This window comes from Pan troglodytes, chromosome 5 (genome assembly GCF_028858775.2).
Source record: "Pan troglodytes isolate AG18354 chromosome 5, NHGRI_mPanTro3-v2.0_pri, whole genome shotgun sequence".
In the NCBI taxonomy this organism is placed as follows: domain Eukaryota; kingdom Metazoa; phylum Chordata; class Mammalia; order Primates; family Hominidae; genus Pan; species Pan troglodytes.
In genome coordinates, this window is record NC_072403.2 from 92,305,096 (window position 1) to 92,327,588 (window position 22,493).

The window sequence follows — 22,493 nt, forward strand, 5'->3', positions numbered from 1 at the left end:
TAATTAAGAAAGAGATTCTTCAAATATAAACTAAGGAAAAAAACAAGTGGGAATTAGGAAAAACATTTAAAAACAATTTCTCCTTAGAGTAAACCCAATTTTAATTTTTCTTTTTAGAACAAATGTCTTATTTTGAAATGCTGGTTAGGCTATTTGAAGAGATTTGCTAAGTACTTAAACATTCATTTGTATGACTTTTCTTACTACTTGCCTTGTTACTCAAAATTGGGACAAAATATTTTGTTTATTGATGAAGACACATTTAGTTAATAATATAAAGCAGCATTATCTTTAACATCAACTTCACATTATATGTTAAAAGATTTCTTTAGAACCAGAGGCTTGGCTCACTGACTACCAGCTATTGAATTATTTTCCTTAGGGACAAACTCTTAGCCTTAAGTTAATGTCTTCTGAGAGGGTAGAATTCCTTATTATACACATATGGATAATTGCTTTGAGTTAATGGGGAGGATAGATGGGCTTCTCAGGTACTGGTTCATTGAAAGTTTTTTGCCTTTCAACTATGAAACCAGCAGTACAGCATTTTTAAATTGATAAGTGTTTCATAGACAGAGTCTGAAGCCCTTTGTTATTAATGAAGGTTTTCATTAGTAAAAGTTTATTTTTTGGTGTCACAGAAGTAGAGTATGATTACTTATATTTATCTTTTTATGACATATACAAGGCAAGCATTTAAGGGTGATTTTATTACATTTGCATTGGTGTTCATCAGTCTTTGGTCATCTGTCTATCAAGTAGAGCTGGCATCTATATTACAATAATTTTCTTTCAAGAAGAAGTGTTCAGAAATATACAGTAAGTGACCATAGTTTCAGCTTCTATGTCAGGCCAAAGGGAGGTGAACTGGTGGGGAGTGAGTAGATTAGACCCACTTGTTGTTGATCCAACTGTTAAAAACATTGTTCTCTTTCCCACCAAGCTCCTAAATTCTTATTTACTTGCCTAAACAGGAAGCTTGCATAGAGTCAGAGAGATCCCAAGCTGGTAATGGAATAATGATGACCATATACTTTGTCTTCTGTAGTGGGACAACAGACATAAAGTGAGGTTGTTTGATGTAAACCAGGGTGTTCACTTACATAGTTTTCATGCTACTTAATGGGAATATGTCAGCCACCATAGTATGCAATTAAAATTTAAGAGATTAGTGATAATGGAGTTAGGACTGTATAGCAATTTTTCTTAATCAAATTTAGGCCTCTTAATGTCTGAGAACTTTAAAAAAGATCAAGAACATAAATGCTATTCCTTGGTTCAGTGATTTTTTTTTTAAATGTAATGTTGATACAGGATTTTTGCTCTTTTAGCTCAGCTAGGTCCAGGTTCTTGTCTCCCAACCAGGAAAAATTAGGCGTGCAGACACCAGAGAGTGAGTGGAACAGAATTTATTAAGCAAAAGGAAAGTTCTCAGCAAAGAGACAGGTCCTGTAAAGCAGGTTCCTGGTTGTTCCCTTCCAGTTTTGAATACAAGGGCTTTTATATAAAAGCTTGATGGAGCTGGATTCCCTGTTTGTATAAGGTGGGAATTCCTGGTGGCTCCACCCCATTCCCCCTGGACGCATGTGGGCACTTAGTCTGCTGAGGGCATGTTTAGACAAGCCCCCTGTGCACGTTCCCTTATCTGCACAAAACATGGGTCAGAGGTTTGCCTGGGACCCTTCCCTTACTTTCTGCCTAAAGCAAGCTGGTTAACTCCTTTCAATGTCAAAGAAAAATTTGAGGTTTCTTCGCCAGTAGCTACTGCTTCTTGTTCACTTCTATAATTTATTCTTAGTGACAAACTACTCGAGAATCATTGAATGACTTACAATTTTTTGTGTTGGAAATTAAATATTCCTCAGTAGTTCGATAATATCAATGATTCCTAAATAACTTAAAAGCTTTTTTTTTTTCCAAATTGGGTGTTAGTAGTTAGTGTTACGCAAAAAATGAAGATAAAATATAATTATATGATTTAATATGCCTTTTACTTTTTAGCTGCTCGAGTAAGTGAAAAAATGATCCTTTCTATTAATAACAACTTTTAAAGTTTTACAAGCATGGTGTTTTCAAATAATTGCTAAAGGGGCAAATTACACTGTTATTTAATAGTGAATTAAGGATCTAGGGAGAATTGTTAAGCATTTCATTTTATTATTTCAGTAAACTTCACTTTCATTAAATCATATTGTTAAAGGCCTGAAATTCTATAAAAATTTGTTTAATGGCATACTGACATGTTGTTATTCATCAACCTTAGGGTCTACGTTTTTGAAAAATATGATGAGAAAAGCCCATTTGGCAAGATCAGGATCTCATAGAAAACAGGGATTTAGAAGCAAATAAATATGACAGTAAATATACTTAAAATATATATTTAAAATAAGGACATGACTTCCTAAAGAAACTGGAATAATGAGTATTTGCCAACTGTGTAGATACCCCTGCCCTGAGTGATCTTCTGTTCATAAAATAATGCTGCAATATGTGATTGCCTAAGCCGACTGTACTTTGTCTTAAGGTTTTTAAACTAACTTGTAATATAATAAAAGTTAGTCATATATGTATATATAAATATATACCATATATATGTGTATTTTTTTTTCTTAAATACTGTGAAAATGCCCAGCCTTTTCAGATATTACTCTGAGAGTTAAGGGTTGATTTTCATTGCCTGGTCTTTGTTCATGTGTGGAATGGCTGAGTAAGTAACACATAGTATTGGGAAGCTTAGGGGCAGGGATAGAGGGGTAGGAAGCATTAATGGTTAAGTGAGCATTTTGTTTAAGGGGACAGAACATATCTGTTTGTATATAAATAGATGTCACATTTTAAAATTCTAGTAAACACAGAGCTGTTTTCTGAAAACATAGATTTGCTAAGCCCTCATTGAGGGATTATTGAACGGCCAATTCATGTATATCTAGAACTTACTCATATATTTCCTTGCTTTTTGTGAGGAAAGAGTAGTTCTTCTAATTGTTCTTTTTATGGTTCTGGTAAGGCATTTTAGACAGTATGGTTGCATATAAAATTTCATTGCAGAATCTAAAATTCGAGCTAAAAATAGCCATTTTAAAATTGATTCCATGAGTACTTTACGGGTTATACATAGTACATTGTTGAACTTCTCCCTTCTTTGAAATAGTGAGACTGCCAAGTATATCAGGAGATGAAGTGATTATCAAACTGCACTGATTAATAGCAAAAATATCAAAGGAGACATAAGGTTAAGATGGCTGACTAGATGCAGCCAGGAAGTGCAGCTCCCACTGAGAGAGACCAAATTTTAGAGTAAACCACTGTAATCTGGGCAGATCTTCGGAGAGAAAATGCTCAGATTGGGTTGAGAGGCAATGTTAAAATGAAGGGTGAAGAGTAAGGAAGCTGGCAGCCCTGTGCTGGGTACCTGAATACCAGGGCTAGTTCCCAGCCCCGAATGGCTCTTGGGAAAGGGGTGAATGAGGAACTGAGGGAAGGCTCACTCTCACCGCCAGCCTCTGGGATCCTAGATCCTAGTTAGAGAACTCTGTGTCTCCCATGGATGTGTGAGCTGGCAGGGGCATCTCCCTGGGGAGCAGGCAGAGACAGGCCGTTGGACAGCATGGAGCCCAAGAGTTTTCGTGCACTGGGGAGCTCCAGCAGAGAGCAGCTCTGCTGCTCTGTGGGGAGGGCTCTTCATCCCTTTCTGGGAGGTGTGGACCCCAGCTGACCTTCAAGCTAGGAAAGAGTGAAACCAGCTTCCCTGTGGGACTAGAGCACATCTATTCTGCAAGCCTTCCTGCCCGCTGGCCCCACCCAGGGTCACGCTTAGCCACCCTGTAGGAGTGAGTGCACAGCACAGCCCCTGCGGCACAGCCTGAGTATGTTGCTCTACCTGAGTACTTTCCTAGTGACTTGGAAGCACATTGGATCCTCCCAGTACAGCTGGAATGCCAACCTAATCCACAGGCTGTCCCAGTGCCCCCAGGGCTGCTTCATGCAGCATTTTGGGAGTAGGTAGCCAAGATCTGTGGCCAGCACTCAAGTCAGGTAGAAGGGGGCAAGATCTTCAGGTTACTGGGCTGGGGTGGGAGGGGAGCAGGGTATGCCTACCTCCACAGAGTTGATCCAGAGATAGTGAGGCATATCTTCCTCCTGCAGCCCCTGATCAAGAAGGCCCCAGAACCTGAAACACCTAACAAAAGAAACATGGGCACAGCATCAGTGACTGGAAGGAGGCTCCCCCAAGGCCCAGGAGCAGACCTGGTGAGGGGGCCATGTCTCTCCCCCGCCCACTGCGGAGCATGCCTGGGAACATGAGGAAGAACAAAAGAGCCTCATGGTGGGGTATTAACTTACCTAATTAATGGCCATTGCTCCTAAGCACCATCTAATGGATTGCATTGAGACTACAGCACCAAAAATTTATCCCACTACTATATGCTCCTTTGAAATCCAGCACAAGAATTTGTTACCAGAAAGTGGTCCCAATTCAGACCCCAAGAGAGGGTTTTTGGATCTCTTGCAAGAAAGAATTCAAGATGAGTCCATAAATTGAAAAAGCAAGTTTATTAAGAAAGTAAAGGAATAAAAGAATGGCTACTCCATAGACAGAGCAGCCCCAAGGGCTGGTAGTTGCCCATTTTTATAGTTATTTCTTGATTATATGCTAAACAAGGGATGGATTATTTATGCCTCCCCTTTTTAGAACACATAGGGGTAACTTGTTGACATTGTATGGCACTTGTAAACTGTCATGGTGCTGGTGAGAGTGTAGCAGTCAGGATGACCTGAGGTCACTCTTATTGCCATCTTGGTTTTGGTGGGTCTTAGCCAGCTTCTTTACTGCAGCCTGTATAATCAGCAAGGTCTTTATAACCTGTACCTTGTGCCAACCTCCTTTCTCATCCTGTGAATTGGAATGCCTAACCATCTGGGAATGCAGTCCAGTAGGTCTCAGCCTTATTTTACCCAGCCTTTATTCAAGATGGAGTTGCTGTGGTTCAAACGCCTTTGACATTTCCCCCCTCCCTTAAAAGAACCCTTAATCTTAAGGGTTACAGAGGGATGAAGATCAATCTTCTGTAACTTCTTGATGCTGAAAAGAAGCGATGACATTCCTCCCTAATTGTCAGGGTGTCTTGCATTCAGGGTAGAGAGGAGCTCAGTCAGAAATCATTGGTATGTCAAGGGCCATTTATAATTCTTGAGTTCTGACAGAATGTGATATCTGGAATATTAATAAGTATTTAAGAAAACATTCAGTAAGACTATTCTGCATTCCTGCACAAAGAGTACAACAGCAATATATTTCACAATGGTAAAGCAAGATCAGCAAAATTATCCCAAGTAAACTAAATAAGAAGGTTTTCCATGAACTCGGCAACTGCTGGAACCAAGCTGATATGGGGTTACTAGCTGATTCCACTATGTGTCCAGAATTAGAATATTGATCTAATTTCTACATTATCCATCCCTTTTGTTTTTTTTTCTGAGTAGCAGCCAGAGATCACTGGTTGGTTCATAGGAGTAAGCAGGGTTAGTCTAAATTGTAGGAAAAACCTCAAAAACAACTGATGAGACTAGAATTTAATAACAAGTGTACCACAGTTCTTGAAACATAATTTTTTTCGTCTCTTCAGTTTTATATTTTTACTAAAGACATAGTGGTAAGACCAAGTTGTTTTATTATACTTGGCCTATTTGTATAAAGTGCAGCAAGAATAATTATTTTTCACATAAGCTGTTTTTAAATTGGCTTTGATGGAACTCTGTTCCATGAAAGGAATCTTAGATAAGACTTCTTAAAAGCTGAGCCCTGCCATGGGTTTGTACCCTCAAGGACCTAGGAGTTGGGTAAATTCCTCTCCTTTTATGGTCTGAAGATAACTTGGGGCTCCTGGGCCTGTCATACAGTGACATTTTGTTACTTACCACAGGTCAGGAACCCTGTACAGGAACTGTGTAGACAAGGTATGAGGCCAGTTTTCCCAAGGGTCTCTTATTGGCTCTATAAGTTAAGTTTGATTCCTCAAAGGAAAGCACACCATTTCAGTTAAAGCCTTGGTGTATTAGTCTATTCTCACACTGCTGATAAAGACATACCTGATATTGAGTAATTTATAAAGGAAAGGGGTTTAGTTGACTCACAGTTCCACATGGCTGGAGAGACCTCACAATCATGGTGGAAGAGCAGGGGAGGTCTTACAAGGCAGCAAGCAAAAGAGAACATGTGTAGGGGAACTCCTCTTTATAAAACCATCAGATCGCGTGAGACTTATTCACTGTCACATGAACAGCCTGGGGAAGACCCACCCCCATGATTCAGTTACCTCCCACCAGGTCCCTCCCATGATGTGGGAATTATGGAACCTACAATTCAAGATGAGATTTGAGTGGGGGCACAGCCAAACCATATCATTCCACCCCAGCCCCTCCCAAATACCATGTCCTCACATTTCAAAACCAATCATCCCTTCCCAGCAGCCCCCCAAAGTCTTAACTCATTTCAGCATTAACTAAAAAGTCCACAGTCCAAAGTCTCATCCAAGACAAGGCAAGTCCCTTACACCTGTGAGCCTGTAAAATCAAAAGCAAGTTAGTTACTTCCTAGATACAGTGGAGCTACAGGCATTGAGTAAATACACTCGTTCCAAACAGAAGAAATTGGCCAAAACAGAAGGGCTACAATGCCCATACAAGACTGAAATCTAGCGAGGCAGTCAAATCTTAAAGCTCCAAAATGATCTTCTTTGACTCCATGTCTCACATCCAGGTCAGGCTAATGCAAGAGGTGGGTTCCCATTGTCTTGGGCAGAGCTGCCCCTGTGGCTTTGCAGGGTACAGCCCTGCTCCTGGCCACTTTCTCAGGCTGGCATTGAGTGTCTGTGGCTTTTCCAGGTACACAGTGGAAGCTGTCAGTATATGTACCATTTTGGGGTCGAGAGGACGGTGGCCCTCTTCGCATGCTCCACTAGGGAGCACCCCAGTGGGGACTCTGTATGGGGACTCCCATGTTACATTTTCCTTCCACACTGACCTAGCACAGTTTCTCCAGGAGGGTTCTACCTCTGCAGCACACCTCTGCCTGGACATCCAGATATTTCCACACATCCTCTGAAATCTAAGCCTAGGTTCCCAAACTGCAATTCTTGATGTTTCTGCACCTGCAGGCTTAACACTATGTGGAAGCTGCCATGGCTTGAGGCTTGCACCCTCTAAAGCCACAGCCCAAGCTGTGCCTTGGTCCCTTTTAGCCATGGCTGGAGTGGCTAGAATGCAGGGCATCAGGTCCCTAGACTGCACACAGCAGGGGCTGGCCTGGCCCAGGAAACCTTTTTTGCTCCTAGGCCTCTAGGCCTGTGGTGGAAGGGGCCACCATGAAGGTCTCTGACATGCCCTGGAGACATTTTCCCATTGTCTTGGTGATTAACATCAGGCTCCTTATTATTCAAATTTCTGCAGCTGGCTTGAATTTCTCCCCAGGAAATGGGTTTTTTTTTTTCTGTTGCATTGTCAGTCTGCAAATTTTCCAAACTTTTATGCTCTGTTTCCCTTTTAAAACTGAATGCTTTTAACAGCACCCAAGTCACCTCTTGAATGCTTTGCTGCTTAGAAATTTCTTCCACCAGATACCCTAAATCATCTCCCTCATGTTCAAAATTCCACAAATCTCTAGGGCAGGAGCAAAATACCGCCAGTCTCCTTGTATAACAAGAGTAACGTTTACTCCATTTCCCAACAAGTTCTTCATCTCTATCTGAGACCACCTCAGCCTGGACCTTATTGTCCATATCACTATCCGCATTTTGGTCAAAGCCATTCAACAAGTCTCTAGGAAGTTTCAAACTTTCCCACATTTTCCTGTCTTCTGAGCCCTCCAAACTGTTCCAACCTCTGCCTATTACCCAATTCCAAAGTCAGTTCCACATTTTCACATAGCATCTCACTTTACTGGTGTTACAGGAAGTCAGGGACCCTGAACACCAGTAGGGAGGGACCGGCTGGAGCTGCGGCAGAGGAACATAAATTGTGAAGATTTCATGGACATTTATCGGTTCTCAAATAATACTTTTATAATTTCTTATGCCTATCTTTAATCTCTTAATCCTGTTATCTTCATAAGCTGAGGATATACTTCACCTCAGGACCATGGTGATAATTGTGTTAACTGTACAAATTGATTGTAAAACGTGTGTTTGAACAATATGAAATCAGTGCACCTTGAAAAAGAACAGAATAACAGTGACTTTTAGGGAACAAGGGAAGACAACCATTAGGTCTGACCGCCTGTGGGGTTGGTCAAAAAGAGCCATATTTTTTTCTTGCAGAGAGCCTATAAACGGATGTGCAAGTAGGAGACATATCGCTAAATCATTTTCCTAGCAAGGAATATTTATATCAATGCCCTGGGAAAGGAATGCATTCCTGGGGGGAGGTCTATAAACGGCCACTCTGGGAGTGTCTGTCTTACGTGCTTGAGATAAGGACTGAGATACGCCCTGGTCTCCTGCAGTACCCTCAGACTTATTAGGGTGGGGAAGAACTCCACTCTGGTAAATTTGTGGTCAGACCGGTTCTCTGCTCTCAAACCCTGTTTTCTGTTGTTTAAGATGTTTATCAAGACAATACATGCATCGCTGAACATAGACCCTTATCAGTAGTTCTCCTTTTGCCCTTTGGCTTGTGACCTTTATTGGACCCGTATCAGTGGTTCTGCTTTTTCCTTTTGTCCTGTTCCCTCAGAAGCATGTGATCTTTATTCTGCTTTTTGCCTTTTAAAGCCTGTGATCTTTGTACCTACTCCCAGTTTTACACCCCCTCCCCTTTTGAAACCCTTAATAAAACACTTGCTGGTTTGAGGCTCAGGTGGGCATCACAGTCCTACCGATATGTGATGTCACCCCCAGCAGCCCAGCTGTAAAATTCCTCTCTTTATACTGTCTCTCTTTATTTCTCAGCTGGCCAGAACTTAGGGAAAATAGAAAGAACTACATTGATATATTGGGGGTGGGTTCCCTCGATATACTGGTACCAATTTACTGTATTAGTGTGTTCTCATACTTCCGATAAAGACATACCTGAAACTGGGTAATTTATAAGGATAAAGGATTTAATGGACTTACACTTCCACATGGCTGGGGAGGCCTCATAATCATGGCAGAAGACAAAGGAGGAGCAAAGTCACATCTCGTGTGGTGGCAGACAAGAGAGAGTGTGTGCAGGGGATCTCCCCTTTATAAAACCGTCAGATCTCATGATACTTATTCACTATCACAGAACAGCATGGAAAAGACATGCCCCCATGATTCACTTACCTCCCACCGGGTCTCTCCCATGACATATGGGAATTACGGGAGCTACAGTTCAAGATGAGATTCGAGTGGTGACACAGCCAAATCGTATTACTTGGTAAAATAACCAGTTTCTCCAATTGTGTCCTGTTACCAGAAACAAACAAACAAAAAGATTCTTATTGCACTTACACTAATAAGTATATTGTCATAAGTTAAGAATACTCACAACTAGTTTGCAAATTTGGAGAAAGTAGGTAGAAACAAATACGCTCCAAATTTTGTTCAGGGGAACTCCTCTTTATAAAACTATCAGATCTTGTGAGACTTATTCACTATCATGTGAATGGTCCGGGGAAGACCCACCCCCATGATTCAGTTACCTCCCACCGGGTCCCTCCTATGACACATGGGAATTATGGAACCTACTGTTCAAGATGAGATTTGAGTGGGGGCACAGCCAAACCAGTAATGTAAAATACAGGAGTATACTTTACTCAATTGTTAAAAGCTATTAATACCTCAAAAGTTTCCTTGACGCTGCAAAACAAAACAAAGGATCAGCAATGTTTGAAGCAAAGTCAACAAGATTACTTTAGTGTTCTATTAGTTCAGTTCATGCAGTTAACTCCTGTTCTGCTTGATATTTATGAACATTTCACCTGTCTATGAGAGTCCTGAAAGTTTTTTACCTCTATTCTAATGTTACAATCACCATAGTTATCAGAAACCTGCATTTAAGTGCACCTGTCAAAGTCTTATAGCTGATTATAAACCACCTTTTGAAGAGGATTAAAACAAGGCAACAATTGTCTGTGAATGATAAAATGTCTTAGGAAAAAACCACAGTCAAAAACACAATTGACAAGGAAATTTGGTTACCTCTGTGGCATACAGTGATTTTATGTAGCCATTATAATTATTAATAACATACAGTTATTCATATTGGAATTGTAGGAGTTTCCCATAAGTTTGGAACACATATGAAACATATTTATACAAATACAGTCCAAAGACAACATCACTCCTGTATGATTTTAATGTATCAAATAAGCCAAATTTTACCTTTACATTAGTGTGCTATTATTGATAAACCAAATTTTTAATAAAACCTTATAAACAAATCTGTTTAACCTTAATTAATTTGACCATAAGGTAATAGTCTCATAAACCTTTTATAACCCTTTACATTTTTTTTTAATGAGCAGATCAGTGCTATGAAAAACCTGTTGTGCTTTTATTCCAATGTTTAATTTATGGAAAAACTGAATGATGCCCTTTTAACTTTAGCCAATATGTTCACACACAGAATCTCTTTTACAATTAATTTTTCACAAACCTTCCACAACTGGCTTAAACCTTCAGCTTTATTTTATCTAACTTAAAACAATTATTTAACCTTTTAATCTTAGGGAAAAAGATCCTTATTCCCCTGCCTTCTTATAATCTTTTACCAAAAAACACATTTCACTTTCTTTACACAGCTTGCATGTAAAACTGTTTTTAGTAGTCTCAATTATGTGTTATAGCGTTAACTCTTAGTGACTTTTACTTTTGATGAAAACCTTGGTAAGAGATTTTAATTAGGTACTAGGTGTGGAGTCTAGGACAATGGACAGAAGTGCAGATAAGGGCGACTGTTTCCAGCATAGCAAGGGGGCATGGCTTTCCACATGTCCCAGGTCTTATGTAATATACAATGATCCAATGTAGGTAAATTGAACAGTTTTCCAAAGTCAAAGAAGCAGTTTATGACCCTAAACTACTTAGAAAACCTAATATCTGACCTGCCTAATTTGGACCAAATGTTTAAATTTTGAAGATATCTTTATTTTGTCAATAATTTTGAAAACTGCCTTCATTTCCAAAAGATTACTAAAGTCATATGAAGTAAATGACATTACACATTTTACTTTTCTGACAAACTATTTGATTTAAGCACTTACTATTTTTAAACTAATCAAAGTTTTTTCATATATAAACATCGCACACACACACACCACGTACAAATACATAGAGAGACAGAAGGTCCAGTAGTTGTAAGATTTTTCATTTCCAGTTTTTAAGTTTCTCTTTAAAGCATGCGTTTTCCAGGGTCTAATAAGCAGACACAGCTGGAAAGCAAAACTGATTTCCAAAAATTAAGGGTCCCATTTTTATTACCAGATCCTGGATCTCAAAAAGATGGAATTAACCAGCCTCCCATGGGAATCTTACCTCTCAGTGGAGAGTGAGGACATTTCCATAACTTGTAGGTGGCCAAGACCATGTTTCTCTGTTCCATACTTGCAGAGATGAGTATCTCCCATAACTGCCATTAGCTAGCCCCAAAAGTATATTTCCTACCTAGTTATTACATACCAAAGCTCTCTCATAATGTGAAGTAATTTCTGATACCCCCAGTGTCAAAAATGTCACACAATGCAGTGCAAAACAGAACAGAGCCTTAAATTTTGAGAGGGATTTATCCACTTCCAATTCCTGGGCTTTTATGAGAAAAACAGAGGATTTTTTTTCCCCCCAAAATAGGGTCTGTGCTGCCTCCTCTGTTTTTTTCAAGGAGTCCCAGGCTGTTAGAGCTTGAATATATGCTTTTAATTAAGCTGATGTTTAACTATAGCACTCTTTAAAAAATGCCCTTTTAAATTTCTTTCTTTTTTTTTCCTAGACAGAGTCTCACTCTGTCACCCTGGCTGGAGTGCAGTGACACAATCTCTGCTCACTGCAACCTCTGCCTCCTGTGTTCAAGTGATTCTCATACCTCAACCTCTCAAGTAGCTGGGATTACATGCATGTACCACCATGCCTGGCTAACTTTAGTATTTGTGGTAGAGACAGGGTTTTGCCATGTTGGTCAGGCTGGTCACACCTGGCCTCAAGTGATCCACTTGCCTCGGCCTCCCAAAATGCTGGGATTACAGGCATTAGCCACCATGCCTGCCCCTTTTAAATTTCTTATTACCTGATTTTAGCCATACCAAGTGGCCAATATGTCTGGCTTTTGGGCTTTACCAAATGTAACCTCCAAGTGCTCAGAGAATGGAAAAATTCAAGTTTTGTGGAGGAGAGGAGAATTAACAAATGGTAAAGGTAGAACAGATATCAAATCAGAAAGGACTCATTCCCTAAGCCAGGCCACCATTGTGATGATGGAGACCAAAAGAAAGTACCGCCACATGGTTACAGGTTCATGTTCCCAAGGACATTTCTCAATGTGTGGTCTCTGGGCAAGATGGTCACCCTAAGTAACAGAGAAGATTGGAAAAGGAAAGGAGAGAGAGGAAAGCGTTGCCTGTGGCAGGGTGGGAAGATGAAGAGTTCAGTGAGGCCAAAGAAAGACCCACTCATTGCAGCCAACGCTGAATCAGAAGTTCAGTCTGCTGTTTGTCGGTCATGAAAGGATCTTTTCTGGCAGTCCCATCAGCTCTTAAGTTTCCCCCTTTAGGGAGAGAAAAAGCGCCACATGTCCTATGGTCCCGTATATGCCTAATTCTGTCACCCATAGCCGTCAACAAAGATTGCAAGGCAGATTAATCCAAAGAGAATACCAGTTAACATCCCATAGTGCCAAACCCATTCTTAACTGAGAGGTACTTTACTGAAAGGGTCTTCTAACTCCCTAAATTTTAGGAAGGACTCTAACCTTCCTAAGTTGAGCCTCAAACCAAGTTTGCTCAAGCATCCTTGCCTTTTATTAAGAGGGGCCTTTAACCCACTCTGTCTTAGGAGAGACTCTTAATTCCCCTAAATTGGGTCTTTAACCCAATCCTATTCTTTACCCAGGCAAATGCACCCCACTTACCCAAAAGTCAGCCAGTTGGTGTGTGTGTGCAGATGATTTTCCTTTGGGTCGGAGGGTCTCCTCAATATGGTCCCTTCTGTGTTTGGCCAGAAAGATGTTACCAGACGCCACCACTTACCTCAAGTTAGCCTTTGGGTCAGGGGTTTCCTCAGTATTTTTCCATCTGGGTCACCAGAAAGATGTTAATGGAAGGGGGTCCCAATCTAGACCCCAAGAGAGGGGTTCTTGGATCTCGTGCAAGAAAGAATTTGAGGTGAGTCCATAAAGTGAAAGTAAGTTTATTAAGAAAGTAAACTTTATAGAAAAGAAATTCCAACCAAGAATTTCATATCCTGCCAAACTAAGCTTTATAAGTGAAGGAGAAACAAAATCTTCCTCAGACAAGCAATTGTTGAGGGAATACATTTCATCTAGACCAGTCTTAAAGACATCCTTAAGGAGTGCTAAACACGGAATCAAAAGAACAAAACCTGCTACAATGAAAACATATAAGTATATAACCCACAGCCACTATAAATCAACTACACAATCAATTTTACATAACAGATAGCTAACAACATGGGGAAAAGGTTAAAATAATACATACCAACCTTGAATGTAAATGGGCTAAATTCCACACTTAAAAGAGACACAGTGGCAGGCTTGATATAAAGACAAGACCAAAGCATCTGTTGTCTTCAGTAGACCCATATCACATGTAATGACATAGACAGACTCAAAGAAAAGGATGGAGAAAGACCTATCATGCAAACGGAAAACAAAAGAGGAACAAGAGCCACTAGTCTTTTTTTTTTTTTTTAAAGACAGAACCATATTCCCACTGCCCAGATTGGAGCATAGTGCCATGATCTCAGCCCACTGCATCCTTGACTTCCAGAGCCCAGGTGATCCTCCCACCTCAGCCTCCCAAATAGCTGGGACCACAGGCCATGCCACCATGCCCAGTTAATTTTAGTTGTTTTTAGTAGAGTCAGGGCTTCACCATGTTGCCCAGGCTTGTCTCCAAATCCTGGGCTCAAGCGATCCACACATCTCAGCCTCTCAAAGTGCTGGGATTACAGATGTGAACCACCATACCTGGGCAGGAGCCACTATTCTTATATCAGTAAAACAGACTTTAAGTCATTAAAAGGAAGGACAAGGAAGGGCATTACATAATGATAAAGGGTATAATCCAATAAAAAGCCGTAACTGACCTAAATGTATACATACCCAACATTGAAGCAGCCAGTTTCATAAAACAGTTTCTTCTTGGCCTATGAAAAGACTTCGACAACCACACAGTAATAGTAGGAGACTTCAACAACCCACTGACAGTGTTAGAAATATCATTGAGGCAGAAAACTAATAAACTCTGGATGTTAACTCAACATGTGACCAACTGGACCAAATGGACATCTACAGAACACTCCATCCAACTACTGCAGAATATATATTATTTTCATGTGCATGTGGGACATAGATTCTAAGAGCAACCACATGCTCAGTCATAAGGCAAATCTTAATAAATTTAAAAACAAATGAAATCATACCAAGCATATTCTCAGACCACAGTGCAATAAAAATATAAATCAATATCAAGAGCTCTCAAAGCTACACAAATACAATTAAACAATTTGCTCCTGAATAACTACACAAAATAAATTAAACAATTTGCTCCTGAATAACTCCTGGGTGAACATAGAAATTGTCAGAAATAAAAAAAAAATTAGAAATTAATGAAAATAGGGACACAATTTACCAAAATCTCTAGGATGCAGCCAAAGCAGCGTTAAGAGAAAAGTTTATAGCCCTAAAAGGCTTTCATTAAGAAGTTAGAAAGGTTTCGAATTAACAATCTAACTTTTCACCTAAAGGAACTAGGAAGAAAAAAAAAGAACAACCCTAAAGCTAGCAGAAGAAAATAAATAACAAAAATTAGAGAACTTAATGAGATTGAGATGCAAAAATCCATACGAAAGATCAATGAAACCAAGAGGTCGTTCTTCAAAAAAACAATAAGATTGACAGAACACTAGCTAGATTAACAAAGAATAAAATCAGAGAAGATCCAAATAAGTACAATTCGAGTTTACAAAGATGACATAACAGCTGATCCCACAGAGATCCTCATAGAATACTGTGGACAACTCTGTGCACACAAACTAGAAAATCTACAGGAAATTGTCAAATCCCTGGAAACATACAACCTCCAAAGATTGAACCAAGAAGAGAGTGAACACTTGGAACAGACCAATAACAAGTTAGGAAATTGAATCATTAAGCGCCCTGAACCAGATAGATTCACAGTCGAATTCTACCAGACATACAAAGAACTGGTACCAATCCTACTGAAACTCTGCTTAAAAATCAAGGAGAAGGGGCTCCTCCCTAACTAATTCTACAAAGACAGCATCAGCCTGATACCAAAATCTCGCAGAGACACAACAACAAAAGAACACTTCAAGCCAATGAACATAGATGCAAAAATCCTCAACAAAATACTAGCAAACCGAATTCAGTAGCACATCAAAAAGTTAATACACTATGATCAAATAGGCTTTATTCCTGGGATACAAGGCTGGTTCAATATAAGCAAATCAATAAATGTCATTCACCACACAAACATAACTAAAAGAATTACTGGGATAATCTACTGATTACCTCAGTAGATGCAAAAAAAACTTTTGATAAAATTCATATCTCTTTATGATAACCCTCAATAGGCTAGGCATTGAAGGAACATACCTCAAAACAATAAAAGCCATCTATGACAAACCCACAGCTAACATCATACTGAATGAGCAAAAGCTGGAACCATTCCACTTGAGAACCGGAACAAGACAAGGATACCCACTCTCACCAATCCTATTCAAGATAGTACTGGAAGTCCTGGCCAGAGCAATCAGGCAAGAGAAAGAAATAAAAGGCATTCAAATAAGAAATGAAGAAATCAAACTGGCTCTCTTCATTAAAAATATGATTTTATACTTAGAAAACCCTACAGACTCTGCCAAAAGGCTACTAGAACTGATAAACAATTTTAGCAGGGTTTCAGGATACAAAATCAATGTACAAAAATCAGTAGCATTTCTATATACAGTAATGTCTAATTGAAATATATACTAAATTATTTTTAAAACAACTTTTAGATTTTTTCTTACAAATTTTTGCAATGATCTTATGAGGATGCTTTCCTTTTGCAAAAGGCTTATTATATACCTTTTCCTTTTGCAAAATGTTTAGTTCTGTAATCATGACATAATCAACATGAGACATGTTAGAGGATTGGATGTTCAAAATGCTGACTTTCCTGGCAAAACCTATGTTGTCAAGTAGGTGATAAAAGTGTTTTCTAATAAAACAAGCACAGTGCTTATTTGTTATATGTCAGTGCAAACCAAATGAGCTTGAGTTTTCTAGCTGGTCAAATTTTAAACACAACAACCAGTTATTTCTATCATTGATTACACTTATCCATTTGTTTAGCTTTAAACCATATTCTGGATTTGTTGTTTTGTCCCATTACACTGTTAAAGGAAAAAGAGAAAATATTCCATGAAGTTTTGCTGAAACAAAATTTTGGAATAAAATGAAATATGAGCTATGCTGTAAAACAAACATTGCAATATGAACATATGGAATGAAGCAGCTTTATTGGAAAACTCAGATCTGTGGAGGTGGCAGCACTCATGTTTGACATTCACAAATGTTAGTGTTAGCTTAAGTGGGATAATGATGCTTTAAAAAAGAGCAGAATTTCCAGTGTGCACAGAGAAAAATATTGATAAGACTTGATTTATTAAAAGTAGGAAGTAAAGTCAAGTCATATACAGAAAAGTCCTCACCTATTACCTGAACTCAAAGGGTAATTCTTTTGTATTGTATGGCTTCAGTTAGTTGGATTTACATAATCTTTTATTTTTTAATTTAGCATTAAATGCTTTATATATATATATATTTATTATGCCTTAAGTTCTAGGAAGCGGATTTGCATAATCTTATGTCAGTATCCACTGGCATCGAGGTGGAGCCACTCTAATAAATCCTGCAGGCTAGATGGAGAAAGAAAGTTTTTTTATTTATTTAACAAGTTAAGTTCACTTACATATTGTAACTGAATAAGTCTGGCAAAAATAGATGACAGACAAAAGAAACTAAAATTAGGGCACAGAATATAAAATTTAAAATAAATAGAACCTTAGAGAACATCCAACACAGTTTCCCATCTCATCTGCTTTGATCTCTCCTGATCTCCTTGCAACTTCTTCAAATGCCTGGGAACATGCCCACACCAACCTAAACATGGATGGACACAAGCTTCTGCATAAGAGCCAGAAAGGATACTGACACAATTGAAATTGAGCATTTGGTGTTCATCTATGTCAAGCAGAAATAGATTATGAATCCGTGTGAAATTAAAAATAGATAAGTACATAAAATCCGTGCGTGTGTGTGTGTGTGTGATCTGCTTCAGCAACTCATCATTTCTTCCTTTAAACTTCTGAAAAGAGAGGTAGGGCACAGCAAATAGACCTAAGGAACTTGAGTTAAAAATTTACAAAGCATCACTTTATAACACCTCTAATTAACTCCCTCTCCTTTGAAAGAATGGAGACCACTAGAGAGGTGGTCTGTTACCTTAAATGAGTCATTTCAATTCTGAGTGAGGCATGAATTTACTTAATGTCATAGCTTTAGGAAATTTGATCACCATATTCCTTTAAGTTATTAGTAATTTAATAGGGAAAAAGTAAGACATGGAATGAAATGAAAGATTATTTTATGTGAATTTTTGTGAACAGAGGAATATTAGAAAGAAATAGGGTTTAGGAAATAGTCTATAATTTGCTGAAGATAAGTCTATGGTAGTAAGTGATTAATTCAGAAGTAGTTACATCCTGATAAAATCAAATACTTTATGCTTGTGAAAATTTGAACACAGTATAAGAAAGTAGACATGTGAGCAATACTGTGGTATTTTTGTACATTCTTCAGTTGGAAGATTCTTCACTTGTAGTAGGCTTTTGGCAGATCTGGGTCATTGTTATCCTAGGCAGAGTTGGGGTGGGGTAGAGTTTGGTTAATACCTTTTGCCATTGCTACATTTTGGATTTTGAATTTCTGAATCTGGTTAAGTTTGCAATACATTTTTATTCTCTAATGTTTCCTAAAAATTCTGACTTTCCTAACAAAGTGAAAACTGTTAAAGGTGACTCAAGAAGAAAAAGAAAACTCAAATCTTCCTATAGCATGAGAGAAACTGAACCATTAGCTTATTTTTCCTTAATGATAGCACTAGGCTCAATTGATTTTATTGGTAAGTTTTACTGGAGCTCAATGTTTTATACACAGTGTTCTAGAAGATTGATGAGAAAACCTAGCCCATCTCATTTTATAAATTTTGTGTAACTTCAAAACCAGACAAGGATAATTAAAGAACACAAAACTGTAAATCAATCTCACTCAGAAACATAGGTGCAAAGTTTTTATAGCAAACTGAATCCAGAAGTTTTCCAGACCAAGTTGGGTTTATTCCAGGAATGGCAGATAGACCTAACATTAGACATTGTATTAATATAATTTATTACATTAATTGACTAAAAAGAAAACTACATCATTTCAGTGCATGCAGAAAGAGCATTTAGTAACATTAAGTACCAGCTTATCATTAAAAGAAGAAATTAGAAACTTCCTTTACCTGATAAAGGTTATCTACCAAAAACCTGTAACAACCACTATATTTAATGGTAAAATATTGGAAGCATTAGCTTTAATATCAGAAACCAGGAAACCCACTGAAACTAATTATATTTATTGTTGTACTCGATGTCCTAGGACAGGAGGTAAAAGAAATAAAAATGCCGTTCATTGACAGAATATGATTTTCTACATAGAAAATCTAATTTAGGCCATATATACTGCTTATTAGAATTAATTGGAGTTTAACAATGTTGCTATAGATAAACATCAATACAAATTGAAAATAAAAACTTTAAAAAACATCAGTATCTATGGTAGTGACTATAGGTATCTGGGGATAATCTTTAAAAAATCATTTGAGACCTTTATGGAAAAATTATGACTTAAAATAATTAACATTTTTTAAAAGACTTTTTTTAAAAAAAAGACTTCACAGATAGATTCATTGCAATATAAGTTGTTGCTTAATGGATCTCTAGAGTCAGTCCAATTTCTAAGAAAACCAAGTGGGTTTTTTTTTTTGAAAAATTATGACTTAAAATAATTAAAAAACAATTTAAAAATGTTTTTTAAAAGACTGTATTCATAGCTAGAGACATTTATTGCAATTTAAGTTGTTATTTAATGGCTCTCTAGGGTCTGTGCAAGTTATAACAAAATCAAGCTCTCTTTTTTTCTTGAAATGTGACAAATTGATTCTAAAATGTTGTAGATGAGTAAGAGCCCAAAATAACCAAGATACTCCAAAGAAGAACTGAGTGAGGGCTGATTTCTGCTACATGTTGAAGCAAAGGAGCCACCCACATGTAGATGATGTGGACATCACTTGTCTCTGTCCCTTAAGAGACCCCAAGACACACAGCACTGATGACACCTGTTCTGCCTCTCACCTACCATGGGACCAGATGAGGTTGATTTAACTTGACTTGTCCTCCTAGGATGTTCCTCCTATCTTACTGAACTGCTCTTGGGGATTAAATGACAAGGAATATAATAATGTCTAATACAGGGAGGACTTTGACAGTGATTCAGCAGTGACTCTAGAGCCAGCCTGCCTGAATTCAAATCTCAGCTCTACTTCTTATTTGCTGGGTGGTTAATCTTTCTCTGCTTCAGTTTTCTCATCTGGAAAATGGAAAAAATAGCAGTACTTCTTCCATATGGCTATCGTGGAGATTAAGTGAATTAATGCATGTAAAACTGGAACATCACCTGGCACATAGTGCTCAGCAAGTATTAGCTCTTGTTTTCATTTTCTTTACACCTTTATTCTTTTCATCAAAATGCTTTCATCCTTGTGTTACTCTTTGACAATACTTTGCATTAAGTTTAATTTAATTTTAAATTGTATTCAAATAGTACATACCTTAAGTGATAAAGACAATAACATATTTATTTAACATGTGAATAGTGAACACCTGGTATAGGCTGAGGTTTAAAGTGTCTAGGAGGTCAAATAACTATCAGTTTATTAGGGAGATATTTTTCAATGAACAGCATGATTACTGAGATCCACTACAATGGGGATGTAAATAGTACAGTCTAAACATAAAAAAAGGGTGCCTGAGTGAACCTAAGTAAATCAGTCCAGAAGACTTCGTAAAGAATATAGGATTTTCTCTGAGATTGATGAATGAGTAAGTGTCCTGGACACATAAACATATAAGCCAGCCATTCACAGAAATCAGTTAATTAAAAACCTTTGCAAGGTGTGGCAAGTGTGTGTTGATAGACACCAACAAATCAGATCAATAATTTCATTTCCTTAATGGCAAATGATACAGAAAATTATGGAAACAGATAAATCAGATGATGACACAGCATACTGTCACATGGAGATATATCTTTTCATTTTTTCATGGAGTCTTACAGCTGTGGATTCATAGCAGGCTTGAGTACTCTCATTTCCTTTATCCTGATCCCAGCTTCCTTGTGGAAGTTGGCTTAATGCCTCCTGGAGGCTCTTCTTCTGGAGACTTGATATGAGGCTACCTGGTAACTGAAAGCAAGTGACTGGTACATGTAAAGAACAATACAGTCCTAGATGGTGGTTACAGTGAGGTCAGAGTCAGTTTCCAGAAGTATTCATTGGACCAACCTCCAGCATATCCCAGATATGTTCCTCATATTGAGCCAGGGTCCTCAAGTCTCTCTCATCATTTAAGTTACATAACTAGTAGCTAAGTCTGAGACTCGCTCCCTAGTCCTTCAACTTGTCTTCACCACCAACTTTTCTTTCCCAAGAGGCATAATGGCCTTGGAGAAACAGCTTTATTTAATCATACAGACTGCAGTTAGAACCTACTACTTATTAATAGCTGTGTTTTCTTAAGAAACTTATTTTCATGTATAAATATAAATCTCAATTCCTTATTTGTAAACTGAGGATGATCATAGCTAACATATAGGGTTCCATGAGCTAACATATACAAAGTGGCTTGTGCATTGACAGATATTTAATAGGAATGTAATAAATTGTTTATATTCTTTTTTCCATATTCTAAAATTGAACTGTATCCAATATTAAATCCACCTACCCCCTCTGTCAATATTCTGTGCTTCACAGTGCTAATGATTTTCTATTACATTTTTTTCAGATATACCCCCATGAAAGAACCTCTGTTAAATTTTCAGTAAATTAAAACTTAAACGTCTCCAGATGGGTCCATGAATGACTAAAAAAAATCTTCTAGTGAAAAATAACAAGATCGTCACAGAAAAAGTGACAAACATAAAGTATATCTAGCCATTAAAGAAAATGTAAAAAAATTTATTTGTATTCACATTAGGCCTATTTTAACACAGAACACTGTGTAAATGTCCAAATTGACTTTTGTTAGACCATATTGTCAGATTTATTTTAGTAGAAGATGAAGCACACACTTCATAATGGAGTATAAAATTTACCAAAGTTGTAGATAATCCATTCAAATGGAATGTGGCTATATGTGTTTTGGACTACTTAACACTGCAAATGCAACTTCAAATAATTAAATTAAAAACATAAAAATTATTCCCAAAAGTAATATCATGGGCTACTTTACATTTTATTCAATTTAATCTAGCAAAAAATTTTGAATGCCAGATACTGCAAATAATTCTACAATCACAACTAAGGGGATGGTCACTGACCTTGGAAGAGCTGATAGTCTAGTGAGAAATAAAACAAATATATGAATTAATTATAATATAAAATAAAATAAGATGAACAAAATTGGAAGACTAAGCTATAAGGTCCACTGAGCAGTGGCTATTTTTTTTCATTTCCCCCCTATGTACACAAGTGTTTATTTGTATTATTTTTACAATTTGGGGATTGTGCTGTGTGTTTTGATTCCAGCTTATTTTCATTTTTCATTGTATCATGGACGTTGTTTCATATTAACTTGTTCAAAAGTCGTGTTTAATGGCCATAAGGTATTCCATCATATGATAGTACTTTAAATATTCTTCTATTGTTGACCATTTAGATTGCTTACTCACTGCTACAAGCCTCAGAAGAAATAAAAGAGCAAAAATATCCCTAAACATTTATTATTAATGTAAAGTGTGTTCAAACATGTTTTCTACTACATACGTTAAGCAAAGTTACTATCAGATCTTATTGTATATAATTTTGTAGATATAATTAAACAGTACTACTCAGATTAAATGGGGAAAAAAAACCAACACAGGTAGATTTTCTTCTTCTTCTTCTTCTTCTTTTTTTTTTTTTTTTGAGACGGAGTCTC

The 22,493-nt window shown here is 37.7% G+C and overlaps 1 protein-coding gene across 9 annotated transcripts in view; it reads left to right on the top strand.

The window, feature by feature from the left end:
- The window catches only part of BCKDHB (branched chain keto acid dehydrogenase E1 subunit beta), a 360,230-nt gene that overhangs the window by 179,899 nt on the left and 157,838 nt on the right, over positions 1–22,493 (top strand). Inside the window, exon 10 of one of the 9 annotated variants that reach the window (XM_063813225.1) lies at positions 2,264–2,582. The exons of the other annotated variants lie outside the window; for them this stretch is intronic. Within the exon in view, the coding sequence (XP_063669295.1) occupies positions 2,264–2,278 (15 nt within the window). The 3' untranslated portion in view covers positions 2,279–2,582. Of the gene's footprint in view, positions 1–2,263; positions 2,583–22,493 lie in introns of those variants that run through there. 9 annotated transcript variants of the gene reach the window in all.